Genomic DNA, 14155 nt, shown 5'->3' on the forward strand with positions numbered 1-14155 from the left:
TGAGCGGAAAATCAAGAGTCAGTCGCTCAACCAACTGAGCCACCCAGATGCCCCTACAATTTCAAGTTTTATGATTTTCAGGATGTAGTAAAAAAAAAAAATTACATAGTATTCTTGATATTGTAAGTTTTCTAACTATCTTTCTAACATTGTATTTTAATATTCTCCCACAATTCAAGAGAATGTTTTAAAGTGGTAACTAGTTAGGTTTCCTTCTGTTAAAATTTCTCAGTTTTCTTGCATTTTTGCTGAAATATCTGGCATGTACATTTTCTGCCTTCCCCCTTCCACTTCCTTTATCTCAACTTCTTATAGGATTATTGGGTCGTATACACTTTCCCCTATAAATTCTATACACATTATTCCATTTTCTACTAGTGTTTTGTTGTAGAGGAGAAATCTAAGACTGTTGTATTTTTTATTCTTACGTAGGTCACCTTTTTTGTCCTGGGATGAATGTAGGAAATCTTTACCCTATAACTTTTTGCCAGGAGAGTGAGTTGTAATTATATTTTGCACTGAATTTTGACTAGACATTATGAATGTTTTCAATCTGTATCCTATTTTTTTCTTGTTCTGGAAAAATATTCTTCCATTATAAATTTGATGATTGATTTCCATTCCAATTGTTCTTTTTTTTTTTTTTTCCTCCCTCAGGAACACAGATGATTTATTTGAACTCCATTTTCTGCCCTCCATATCAATCATTATTTCTAGCTCCAGTTCGGGTCACTTTCCTCAGCATTCAGAAAGATCTGATCAATTCTGTGCTCCCCAAAACCACTTATCTCAGTTGTCTGGTGTCACTTTTTCTCTTCTTCCATGTGGATTTTATATCTGCTATGATGTGCCTGTGATTTCTTGAATTTTATTTAATCACAGACAGCTCTTATGTGTACTCTACTCACTGCATATTTTCCCCTTACGTTTGGCTGCTTTTGCATTACATTGGATTAGATTACATTAGATTGCATTACATTAAGATCATGTTTTCTTGTACAACTTGGCTGATACCAAACACATGCCCTAAGATTTTTTGTAGAAAATAACTTTCAGAGATGTGTCTGTCTTTTGAGTTTATATATAATTTGATTTGGGGGGCCCTAACCATGCTGTATAGTTAGATGCAGGCTTAAGCTTTGATCCAACATGCAGAGTTTCCGAAAACTACATTGACCTCTCCGTTTGCACCAGCGAATGCAGCATTCGCCAATGCCAGTGTTCTTCCTTTCACTGTTTAAACGACCTTCAGGAGGCATCTCAGTCCATTCTTGGTGCTGTAACCAAATATCATAGACTGGGTGGTTTATAAACAGCAGAAATTTATTGCTCACAGTTCTGGAGGCTGGAAGTGTCAGATCAGGGTGCCGGCATGTGCCAGCCTCAAATGAGGCACCTCTTCCAACTCACAGATTTAAAGTATCGTCCTGCCATGAGCAGAAGGGGCGAGGGATGTCTCTGGAGACTCTTTAATAAAAGACTAATCCCATTCATGAGGGCTTCACCCTGGTGACTTAAGCATCTCCCAAAGGCCCCACCTGCTAATACTATGACCTCTAAGGGTTAGGATTTTAACATAAATTTGAAGATTTCACATTCAGACCACTGCATGGAGTACCTATGTTTTTTTTTTTTTCAAAGATTTTATTTATTTATTTGAGAGAGAGAATGAGAGAGCATGAGAGGGGGAGGGTCAGAGGGAGAAGCAGACTCCCTGCCGAGCAGGGAGCCCGATGCGGGACTCGATCCCGGGACTCCAGGATCATGACCTGAGCCGAAGGCAGTTGCTTAACCAACTGAGCCACCCAGGCGCCCTGGAGTACCTATGTTTTCATAGAACTTCTTATCTTTCCTGTATCTCGTGATAGGTTGGTGTGCCAGGAAATGTGGCTTCTGCATACATACAGAGGAAGAAATGAGTTTATGAGTCACAGTGGGATGGTTTAAACCATAGTTTCTGCTTGGCTAGGAACAAGTGCAGTGTAGCTTTATTTCCTGGGCTGGGGAATCACAATAGCAGGGAGCCAAAGGCTTTGTCAAGCTTACCAGGATTCTCCACACAATTCTGGTTCACAGGTTAGAGCTTGGGTAGTCCAAGAAGTTGTTTTCAAACCCCGTTGGATATTGCAGTTTTTACCAGAATTTATAACTTTTTTTTCTCATCTTTCCTTAAGTTGTGGTGCTTTGAATTGATTCCTTTGCCTTTGAAAAATACCATGGACTCAGATTTTCCATCTACAATATGAGGATGACACCTAACATAGAGTTGTTGTGAACAGTCGAGAAAATATATGTAACACTATGTATAGGACCTGGCTCAAAACTAGTAGATATTATTTATATTGGTATTACTTCTATGCCTATTTTAAGAGGAAGTTGGGAGAGGAAGTAAGTATTAGGCACTACCAATATGGCACTATATTAACCTAGAAATCCCATTTGTCCAATGATATGGTCACTTTAAACTAGAGCTATTTAACTCTGAGGGAATTATTATGAATCTATGAATATGATTTCAGACATATATTTTTAACCTGTTTCTGAAAAAATTCCTTTTTGAAAAAAACTAGTATTTTTAATAAAAATATAAATAATTAAAAGGAACGTTAATAGGGGCTCCTATCTGGCTCAGTCATTAGAGCACGCCACTCTTGATCTTGGAGTCATGAGTTTGAGCCCCACATTGGGTATAGAACTTATTTAAAAAAAATAAAAATAGGGGTGCATGGGTGGCTCAGTCAATGAAGTGTCTGAATTGATTTTGGCTCAAGTCATGATCTCAGGGTCATGAAATGGAACCCCACATCAAGCTCTAGGCTCAGCACACTCTGCTTGTCCCTCTCCCTCCCCCTCTGCTCTTCCCCTCACCCCCCCACTGCTTTCTCTCTCTTAAATAATTAAATAAAATATTTAAACAAATAAATACAAAAATAAAAATAAAAGTCACATCAATAAAACATATCAATATGCTTTCAAGTCTTATTGAGGTTGATTTGAACTCTAACAAATTGAGGGTTTGTTGTCAGGGAATCAGAATTTTTTAGAAACTAGACTTTAAAGTTTTAGAAAACCAAAAAAAGGTCATTGTTAAGACTGTTTAAATTCAGGGCTTGCAAAGACAATGTATAAATTCACGTCAAGGGGGAATCATGAACTGCATTCAGTACTGGGCTCTCTCTCAGGAGCAAGAACACAAATTTTGATGTAGATCTTCCTAATCTTATGTCACTTGCCAGCTGGGTTACCTCTAGCAATTTAAGTTCTCTTTCCAAGGCTCAGTTTTTACATCTGAAAAGTGTGTTGCTACAAATAAAATCTAAAACATTTAGCAGAGGATCTATATATTTTTAATGCTCAACAAATGATTTATCTATCTCTCTATCCATATATGCTTAATAGAGAGAGAAGTTAATTCCCGGACTGGATGCCTTGACCTGTTAGTCAGTATTTCTTCTGAACCTCAACAGGATCAGGTTGACCCCTATGGACTAACCTCAGACACTGAGTCCTAGGAAGGGGATAAAAACAGAAGGCACAATGGACTGCCAAAGCATCTGCACCCAATGCAAATCAGCATATGCTCTTTTTCTCCTCCTTTTCATGAAAACAAGTTAACATATATTTCTGTGACAGGCTGTGGAATAAGGATGACATCTTCAAACATGCCTTTACCAGCATCCTCTTCTACTGAAAGGATTGTCCAAGGGAGGGAAATCGCTCTGGAAGGGGAGTGGCCATGGCAGGTCAGCCTCCAGCTCATAGGGGGAGGCCATCAGTGCGGAGCCAGCCTCATCAGTAACACCTGGCTACTCACAGCAGCTCACTGCTTCTGCAGGTAAGTTCACAGGACTGTTGTGAGTCTTCCTTGCCTGGTCATCGATTGTCACCAGTTCAGTGCTTGGAAGAGTCCAGCTCACAAGTTTCTCCTCTACTCCATTCAGAATGGATCCTGCTCTGCCCTCTGAATGCATTATGCTTACTCTACACCTCATTCATGCACTCCCCTCTCTCTTTTCTCAATATTTATGATGTTTGGTTTGTATCACTCTTATGGTTCCTGGCACATATTTTCCTATATTATCATGACACTAGTATTCTCTTTCCTACTATCTCATAAATTATTTTAGTGTAAAGACTGACTGTTATACACATAACAAGTATAAACTCTTGCACATGTTCAAGGAGAAAATTCAGCTGCTTCTGTTAACATTCTTTTTCCCTGATTAACCCTCTATCTTCCCTGTGTCAACATCCACCATCACTTTATAAATAAGAAAAAATGAAGGGTATCACTCTTGGAGCTCTTCCTTCAAGAACCCCTGTGGGCTGTGGGGTCCAGAGAGGTGTGTAGATGACAGGAGGGGCCTGCCACCTGTCCCACGGCCCCCACCGTATTGAAGACTGGTCTTATATGACCTGACAGGAGTGTGCTGCTTGGGCTTCCACAGCTATAGCTTTTAAGACTCAGTTGTGTCCATTCACATACATGGACCTACCCAGGCACCCTGTTGCCCCAAGAGATCAAGCACACACCATCTTTCCTCCCTGAGGTTCCTTTTAAACTCTCAAAAGACAAAAGCTCCAAAAAAAGCTCTGGCCAGTGGCACTATTCACATTCCCTTTCAGAGAAAACTGTGCTTGGTAATATGGGGCAACGCTTGACCATTCTTCCAAGGGTGACACCCAAATGGTTCTAAGGTGCCTACGCCTTTCTTTATAAGTAGAAGTGTAATGAGAATGACCTAAGGAATTTAAGGTGATTGTCACTCTCTCACTAGAGAAGAAAAAAAGGATTCACTTACATACATTTACAATCCTCAGAATAACTAGCATTATGCCTTAGGGCAACTTGAGTTCCTCTAACTTAATTTTGGGGGTTCACATAGTCCTTCAATCTTCGCACTTGTTTTGGAGAGTGTTATCTATTTTACTTTATAACTGACCTCTGTTTACATAAATTAAACATAAATAAACCCAGAATGTCAATTTATTAATATCTAGTAAAGAAAGAAAGATACAGTGATTGAAGTACATGTCTCAGCAGGTCCAGTGCAGTCTCTGTGTGACAACAGACCTAACAGGAATCGGCCACTGAGTGTGATAAAGTAGAGATAACTGGTGACCTTGATAAGAGAAATCAGTATTAGTGGTATGACAGGGACGGGAACAAATTCAAGAGAGAATAGAAGAAAGACTTGGATACTATGAGTTTAGATACCACTTTCAAGGAGGGTTTGTTTTCTTTTTAAGATTTTATTTATTTATTTGACAGACAGAGACAGCGAGAGAGGAAACACAGAGGGAGTGGCAGAGGGAGAAGCAGGCTTCCCGCCAAGCAGGGAGCCCCATGCGGGACTCGATCCCAGGATCCCAGGATCATGACCTGAGCCGAAGGCAGACGCTTAACGACTGAGCCACCCAGGCGCCCCTCAAGGAGTTTTTAAATGAATGGGAGCAGAGAAATTTGACAGTTAAGGGTGGTTGTGGACTCAAAGGAAGGATTTTTAAAAATGTGATAGTATCTCTCTATCATCTATCTATCTATCATCTATCTATCTCTCTCTCTATCTATCATCTATCTGTCATCTATTAGAGCTTATTTTATGCCAATAGTGATGATTCAAAACAGTTGGGAAAGGTGATGATAGAAAGGGCTCAATTTTGGGAGTGATATAATTCTGTTTAATTGCACAATGCATTATACTGCTGTGAAGGAAAAAATACAGTGTACTTTGAAGACTATATCACAATTACCCAAATAACTTTGAAATTTTTATAAGTGTATTTTTTTACAGAAATAGTGTAGTTTTAAAAATTATGTTTAAGACAAATCTTAGTACCTTTATGTCCATGTAAAATGATCCCAGTCTTTGTGCAACAGTGTGGGTGGGGACAAAGTTCCTGACAGCATGTCAGGAACCGCAGGCCATCTCTCTCTGACACTAACCCACTGGATGTATCACTCACCTGGGCAAGCCATTTAACTTCTGAGTCTCAGTGTCTTTATCCATAAAGCATCGATTGAATTGGGCTATTCCATGAGGTTCCCTTGCTGGTGGACAATGCATAAAGAGATAGGGTATTTCTATTTGATCTACTCAATTAGAGTAGTAGGACTGAAGTCATATATTTCTTTGTATCTTCCAGAATTCCAGTTTTCAAAAGAATGCTTCAGCCCTAAGATTTCTGCATCAAATAAAATTTTTCTTTAAAGTATAAATAAGTAAAACAGCCTTCCCCCATCTCCAGGTCCCTGTGGTGCCCACCCCCTCTCTTTCTCTCACTCCTACGTATGCCAGGCCTGCTTGTCCCTGAGGCAGTGCAGAATACTTTGAAAATCACCGATCTTTCAGGTTTTTCACTACACTTCTAAGTGTGTGAATACATGATTCACCAACACAGTAATCCTGCATGAACAAGGAAACCCCCTTACGAATTCTTCTCTGTGTGATTTCTTTCTATGTAATTTTCCTTTACATAGACAATTTCAAGTTTCTATATATTTCTAGTCATTCTTCACAGGGATAATTAGAAAAACAGAACTGGGCTTTGGGGAACATTAGGGAGGTAAAGAAATAATAGGACTATATAGAATTTGCTTGTAATAGAAGCTTGTGGGAGAGAAAAGCTTCTATGTGGAGGCAGAGCCTCAAAAATACTAAGTGGGGGGGCACCTGGATGGCTCAGTTGTTAAGCATCTGCCTTTGGCTCAGGTCATGATCCCAGGGTCCTGGGATCAAGCCCTGCATCAGGCTCCCTGCTTGGCAGGAAGCCTGCTTCTCGCTCTCCCACTCCCCCTGCTTGTGTTCCTAGCTCTTGCTATCTCTCTCTCTGTCAAATAAATAAATAAAATCTTAAAAAAAAAAAAGTACTAAGGAGGACTGACCAGGCCAGATCAAAGGGTGGGGAAGGGGAGGCAGGGGTGGGAGAGAGCCTCTAACAGCATGACATTGAGTTAGATTTACTTTGCTCTTGACTATGGGGACAGTGTATGGGCAGAGGGCAGAGAAACAAACCCGTACAAACCCATGAACACATAAGGGTTTGTAAAGCAGGGAAGGTTACACTTTGTGTCAAAGATCACAGTAAGACACAGTAAACAAGATGAGTCATAAAGTAAGAATGGAAGGAGCATCTAATACAGAGGGAAAATGCCTCCTAGTATCTATATTATCCAAAACAAATCAAAATGAATTTCTACATGTTTCATTGAAATTATAGAAGAAAGAGAATCTTTTTAACAAAGAATTAAAATATTGGCAATTCATTATAAAATATCAATTACTATTACTAATCCAAAAAAGCATGAAAATTCCATCTAATTGCTGTGCTCTTTTTAGTTTTAGAGGATGTAAAATATTTTTAAGGGCTTTCATACACTCACTTGTCTCATTAATATTTTAAACTCTATTTGCCATAAGGCCAACAACTACAAATTCTCTCACCAGAGAGATTTTTCAGGAGCATAATCCCAATAGTTGGGAGAAATACAATCTCAGTTCTCTTTGAAAGGATGCAGTTAAACATCACAAACCTTACCTTTTAATTTTTTGCAGAAATAAAGACCCAAGTCAATGGATTGCTACTTTTGGTACAACAATAACACCACCTGCAGTGCAACGAAGGCTGGAGAAAATTATCCTTCATGAAAACTACCACAGAGGAACAAACGAAAATGACATTGCTTTGGCTCAGCTTACTACTCGAGTTGAGTTTTCAAATATAGTACAGAGAGTTTGCCTTCCAGATTCATCTATAAAGTTGCCACCTAAAACAAGTGTATTTGTCACAGGTTTCGGATCCCTTGTAGATGATGGTGAGTAGTTCAGCCTAACATACTTAGTACAAATTTATCTTGAGCTCTAACGAGCTGTCCTAGGGAATCCCTTTTCAGACTTTTCATAAAAATAATGTTGATGCCTCCAGTGCGTGTGGCCCAGAGCAGAACTGGAAGCAGTGGGTTAAAAAAGTACAAGGAATCAAGTCCCTTTCCTTGAATTCACAATTAATTGGAGCAGTGGTGAGAAAGGGGAGAGGCTAATAGAGAAGAAAAGAAGAGAGTGTTTTAGATGCTACAAGAAGGGACAAAATACTATGGGGCTACAAGGGAATAAATGATTCTAAATTGTACATTTCCCAGATGTAGAAACTCCTAGTTAGCATATACTTCAGATCACAATCTTAATGGTAGCTTTTTTTAAAAAAGATTTTATTTATTTATTTATTTTAGAGAGAGAGAGAGAGAGAGAGTGCATGCGTGCAAGTGGGAGAAGGAGCAGAGGTGAGGAGGAAGGGAGAAGGAGAGGGAGAGAATCTTAAGCAGATTCCACAGAGCGCAAAGCCCAACACAGAGTTCGATCTCACAACCCTGAGACCATGACCTGAGTCGAAACCTAGAGTCAGGCGCTTAACAAACTGAGCCACCCACGCGCCCCAATGATAGCTTTTTTCTTTCTTTCTTTCTTTCTTCTTTCTTTTTTTTTTTTTTTTTTTGTCTGTTTCCTCATTTTAGTGAGGCTTTCTGATGATTATAAACTTAAAAGTGTTTTGTGAATGTTTTGAGAATTTTCATTTTGGTTAGTTGATTTAACATATATTTATTTTCATCTGTCTCACCTCCTGGGTGGTTGAAATATACCAGTTCTATAAATCTATAAGATTTCTAGTTATTAGCTCATTCCACTCTAAAGAGAGAGATTAATTGAATGTTTTAAAGTGGGAAATAAGAAATGTTCAAGGTTCTATCAAAGGTCATCCTGAAGAAAGTAAGAGACAAATGCTAATATATCTTAATCTGGCTTTTTTTTTTCCTTTGCTTTTCTTTTTTTAAAAGATTTTATTTATTTATTTGAGAGAGAAAGAGAGAACATGAGCAGGGGATAGGGGCAGAGGGAGAGGGAGAAGCAAACTCCCTGCTGAGCAAGGAGCCTGATACGGGACCCTGAGATCATGACTTGAACTGAAGGCAGATGTTAACCGACTGAGCCACCCAGGCACCCCTGGCTTTTCTTTACTTGACAGAACTCTATTATATGTAAAATTTCCCAAATGCCCAATGCCTGTCCAACTGGACTTTGTGAGATGTTGTTAAAAGTCTCCTTTCATGTTCTCTGCCCTTATAACTAGATTAAGACTACTCACCAACAGCTTCAATCTGGAGTCTTAAGCTACTTCCTTTCCTTTTCATAACCTCCAGCCTTGCTTTCTACTGGCATCAGATTGCTGGCATACCTTGAGCACTGGTTCTGTTTCCCATGCTTTAAGACATCCCTAAATAACGCACTACAGCATGGAATAGGGCAAATAGCGCTGTGCAGCTCATGCACTGGTTTCTGCTTGAATATCTTTCAGAAAATAAATATACTTCCCTGAGCCTTGATTTCCTTATACGAAAAGGGTACCAGTTGGTCAAGATGAGTGGGGTGAACCCTCTTCTCATGAAAAAAAAGTGTACACACAGATTATTACATATAGTTGTAGGGGTTCTAATAACTTCAAGATTCACAAATATGATATAATATTGGGGTATGTATGTTTATAGTTCCTTGCATTTAGGCATTTATGAAACAGAACATAAATTAGGCAATAATGAATTATAATTAATGTTAATAAAGTAATCTTTTGTTTTTGTGCTTTTGTTCCTAGGAATATACAACATATGTGTTTTTCATGTTTTAAATACAGTTATATTCAAAGAACACATTTTTTGTTTGTATGTGTATGTTTGTTTGTGTAATAGGACCCACACAAAATAAACTTCGGCAAGCCAGGGTGGAAACCATAAGCACTGATGTGTGTAATAGAAAGGATGTATATGATGGCCTGATCACTTCAGGAATGCTATGTGCTGGATACATGGAAGGAAAAGTAGACGCATGTAAGGTAAGTCCAAAGTCAAGGTCAAAACTTGGAAAGGAAAATTTCCATTAGCTATTTCTAGCATGGCATATATTTCCCCTGGAAGAGGAAAAAAAAAAAAGTCATCCAATTCACCAAGAATTCAGTTTATTTAATAATCATAATATTAAAAATTCTTGTATTGAGTGTTTACTGTATGCCAAGCCAAGTGCTAAGCATGTTATATATAATATTTAATTTAATATAGTGAAATTGAAGAGGTGCTATTATTATGCCTATTTTACAAATTAGGAGATTAAAGTCTATTGCTCCCTATTTCTGGTTCAAACAATTACTCTTCTGTTCTAATATTTTCTTAAACAAAATTGGAAACAAAAGACAGAGAAACCTGTCCTCTGAGGACCACTTTATTCAGCTTTGGCATCATCTCTCATGCATCTTGTTTTCATCCCCTGGCCTCCAAGTCTCTCTCTTTGTCCCTCTCATTCTTCAATGACCTTGACACCTGAAACAGGTTTCCTCTCCATCCCAAGCCTTTGGTACTAACACTGACCCATTGAAATGCTGGACTTTTAGTTCCTAGACCTTCTAACCCCCAGTGATCTTTGCTTCCTCTCAATCACCATTTCTAAGGTCACATCTTGAGCCTTGTCACCAAAAATTATTGCATCTTCAAAAATACTAATTCCCCAAATCTTCCTATTTAACAGCTATCTTCAATCCTTCCTGCCTGCATGTCAAGCTATTCCTGCTCCCTAGGCCGCACTCTCTGTGCTACTGCCCGACCTGTCACTCCTCACCCCCCGAACTTATACTACACATATGTAGATTGTGTCTTTTGTTTTATTTTGCCCTTTAGCTTTTATCACCATCCAGTATACAATATATTTTATTTAGATGGTTTATTGTCTGTCTCTCCCACTAAACTAGAATATAAACTTCATGAAGGTACAGATTTTGGGGGTGTCTATCTGATTTACTACTGTATTACCTAACACAGTCTTAAGATGGAAAATATAACTTCTAAGAAAGACCCACAGGGTTCCTCAAGGGCTAGTTCTCCTGACCTCTCTGGCCTCATCACACACCACTTGCCCCATTGCTGTCTTCTCTTCAGTCCTCGTTTTTTTTTTCCTCCCAGATTTTTGGTATGCCAGGCTCCTACATGCCCCAGAGCATTTGCAGAGCCATTCCCTCTGCCTAGAACATGTTATAGCCCCACCTTCCTTTTCATGTCTAAATCCTTTAGATATCAGCTCAATTACCTCTCATCAGGAAAAACTTTCCTGACCTCCCTGACCAGTCACATTTCCCTTGTGTATGTTTCCATAGCGCTTATCATAGTTGTCACTTTGCATTTATTCATGGGCTTTGTTTAATATTGTTTTTATAACCTAAACTTCAAGTTTGTGAGTATGAAGACCATTCACTTTCAGTCATCATTGAATCCTCAATGCCCACCAAAATGCCTGGGACACATAGTTGGAACTCAATAAGTAGTTGATAAAAGAATAAATGAATGAGGTGGAAGAGGCACAGAGAAGTATCTTACCCTAATTCATACAGCCAGTAATTAATAGAGCTAGTCCTGAAACTTAGAAGTTCAACTACCAAGACCACACTCTCAACCTCTACATATATATCTGTTTAGTTACTTAATTGTCCTTGTTCCAAAACAGATTTAAGAGGGCTTATATAAAATTAAGCAAACAAGCATAAATTAGAGTTAGGTGCATGAAAGACAAGGAGACCAAGAATCGATCTATAGTATAGAGTCTAGCTAACAGTATTCAGAGATCACCAAACTTTCCACCTATGCTTGCAAATGCTAACTTCATATTTAATATTTTATATCATACTTACTAAACGATGCATGAAGTGTCTAATCAAACTAACAAAAAAATCCAAGGATGTTGAACCATAAATAATGTAACCATTCCATGTGAATAAGGTTTAGCCTTTCTAGAAAACAATGCATTTTAATGTTTAGGGCAAAATTTTAACTCAATTCAGAGAAACATTATATCATCTATCTCTAGTCTGGCTTCCTACTCCATGTACCAATTTTTTTTTTCCTGTGGAAGGGAGATGATTGCAATGACCTTCCTCCTGAATTAAATTAGAATTAATAATTTTAAATATATTTTTGTTTTTTCTCAAGGGCGATTCTGGTGGACCGCTGGTTTATGGTAATCATGACATCTGGTACTTAGTTGGTATAGTAAGTTGGGGACAATCATGTGCTCTTCCCAAAAAACCCGGGGTCTACACCAGAGTGACTCAGTATCGAGAATGGATTGCCTCAAAGACTGGTATCTAGTGTGAATTGCCTATGAACTATATCCATGGCACACGAAGCTGAAATGCCTGCATATTGTATATTATTTATAGTTATGTGGTTTGGATCAGTGCTTTTTCTGGATGTCAAGAAATCCTCCAACTCAGACCAATCTAATATCACAAGGTGGTCTTTGCATACAAGTGACTGAAGTCTTTCTCTACCTTGAGGGAGGAAAACATAGCAAATGTCAATAACACTGTGAACTCCTCACTCACAAGAGAAACTGTGATACTTATTAATGAGTATTTATAAATGGTTTCCCCCAATGGAAGACAAGGAACATCATTTTTCACAGGATATGAGGAGTTGCTAGGGCTGCCAAAACCTTATATATATAATAACCTGGAGCACCTGTAACTCTTGTTGCAAAATATCACTCCCTGAGAATTCAGTTTCAACATTTTAGGACAGATGGCTGGACATTCAATGGCTAGAATGGAGAAGCATGGATTTACAATATACCTTGAACTCCAACCTGGATTTGTAAGTAATAATACAAAGGATTATCATTAACAAGAAGAGTTGCCATTTCAAACATGTTTGAGTGTATCTGAACTTACTGGAAATATTGTTATACACACAAGAACTAGCTTCAGGATGCATGTTGTATTTTTAAGAAGCATTTCTGATTTATTCTTTAACAGCATCTTGCCATCCATATATCAATTGAAGTTAAGCCAGAAAGAAGAAAAAAGAAGAATCTTGGGAGCATTTTCCATGTGTACAAGGAAGATAAAAAGAACTGATGGGACATAGACAAGCAGAGTTGCTTTCAAAAGATTAACAGCAGGGAAAACACTCCTCAGATTTTTGGTGGAATGGGCTATCCAATTATTTATTTAGAAATATCTACATCAGCAGATGGTAACTGGTGCTTTTGTAAGTCTTCAGCTCTCTGACAGGTCAGATATCTATCAGGTTGGGATAGTTGATTCGTATAAGCACTTAGAACAGTACCTCACATATATTAAGCACTGCGTGGATGTTTCCTGTATATGGAGGAAAGGAAAGCCTCTGTGAGCCTTAAGATAAATTAACTTAATTTGTCAAACGAGTAAGTGACTTTGGGGCTTAAATACAGCCCAGAGTCTAGTGGTGGAGAGCACAAGCTTTGGAACCAGGCTGCCCAAGCTTAAATGTTGGCTCTGACCCATATAAACTATGTGTCCTTGCACAGGTTTCTTAACATCTCTTAGCACTTTCACCTCCACAATAGGAATAAAAATAGTATCTACCTCATATGGTTGTTATGAGGATTAAATGTATTCATAAAAGTAAAGCACTTGGAACAGTGTCTGCACACAGTATCTCAATATGGACTAGCTACTATAAATTATTATTAATGTGCCTTGGACTCCAAAAACCATATAATTTTTAAAAATTGTTCCTTCTTTGGGCGCCTGGGTGGCTCAGATGGTTAAGCGTCTGCCTTCGGCTCAGGTCATGATCTCAGGGTCCTGGGATCGAGTCCCGCATCGGGTTCCCTGCTCAGTGCAGAGCCTGCTTCTCCCTCTCCCTCTGCCACTCCCTCTGCTTGTGCTCTTCTGTCTATCTGTGTGTCAAATAAATAAATAAAATCTTTTTTTTAAAAAAAATTGTTCCTTCTTTAAATTCATGTAATTGATTTCAGAATGCTTAAATTACACTATGAAAAATCTCTAAGTGATTTACTAGATTTTCAAAATCATTTCTGATATGTCAATCTATTTGGGACTATGTCTGCTCAGAGACAAAGCTGCAGGTGCGTGGTCATCTGTCACCAGGGTTGTGACTACAGAGATGCAGCAGTATTCATCTTCAGGGCGCAGATGTGAGACCTCACGTGCTAGATTTGTTCTGATTTATCAGAGAAAAATCTAGCCTTTCTGTTTCTTTAATGACAAAGTTTTGTTAATTTATGTGTATGTGGGTTTAGCGCAATATATGTAAACAAGATAAATACCACTTTAAAAATTT

General features: G+C 38.5%; 1 protein-coding gene across 1 annotated transcript in view; it reads left to right on the plus strand.

Annotated features, from left to right (window-relative positions):
• LOC110591485 (transmembrane protease serine 11F) overlaps window positions 1–13600 on the plus strand; it is a 68621-nt gene extending 55021 nt beyond the window's left edge. Inside the window, exons 7-10 of the mRNA XM_021702406.1 lie at window positions 3634–3835; window positions 7557–7816; window positions 9740–9882; window positions 12020–13600. Of these exons, the coding sequence (XP_021558081.1) occupies window positions 3634–3835; window positions 7557–7816; window positions 9740–9882; window positions 12020–12178 (764 nt within the window). The 3' untranslated portion in view covers window positions 12179–13600. The remainder of the gene's footprint in view (window positions 1–3633; window positions 3836–7556; window positions 7817–9739; window positions 9883–12019) is intronic.
• Window positions 13601–14155: the final 555 nt, after the last annotated feature.

Source organism: Neomonachus schauinslandi, chromosome 2 (genome assembly GCF_002201575.2).
Source record: "Neomonachus schauinslandi chromosome 2, ASM220157v2, whole genome shotgun sequence".
In the NCBI taxonomy this organism is placed as follows: domain Eukaryota; kingdom Metazoa; phylum Chordata; class Mammalia; order Carnivora; family Phocidae; genus Neomonachus; species Neomonachus schauinslandi.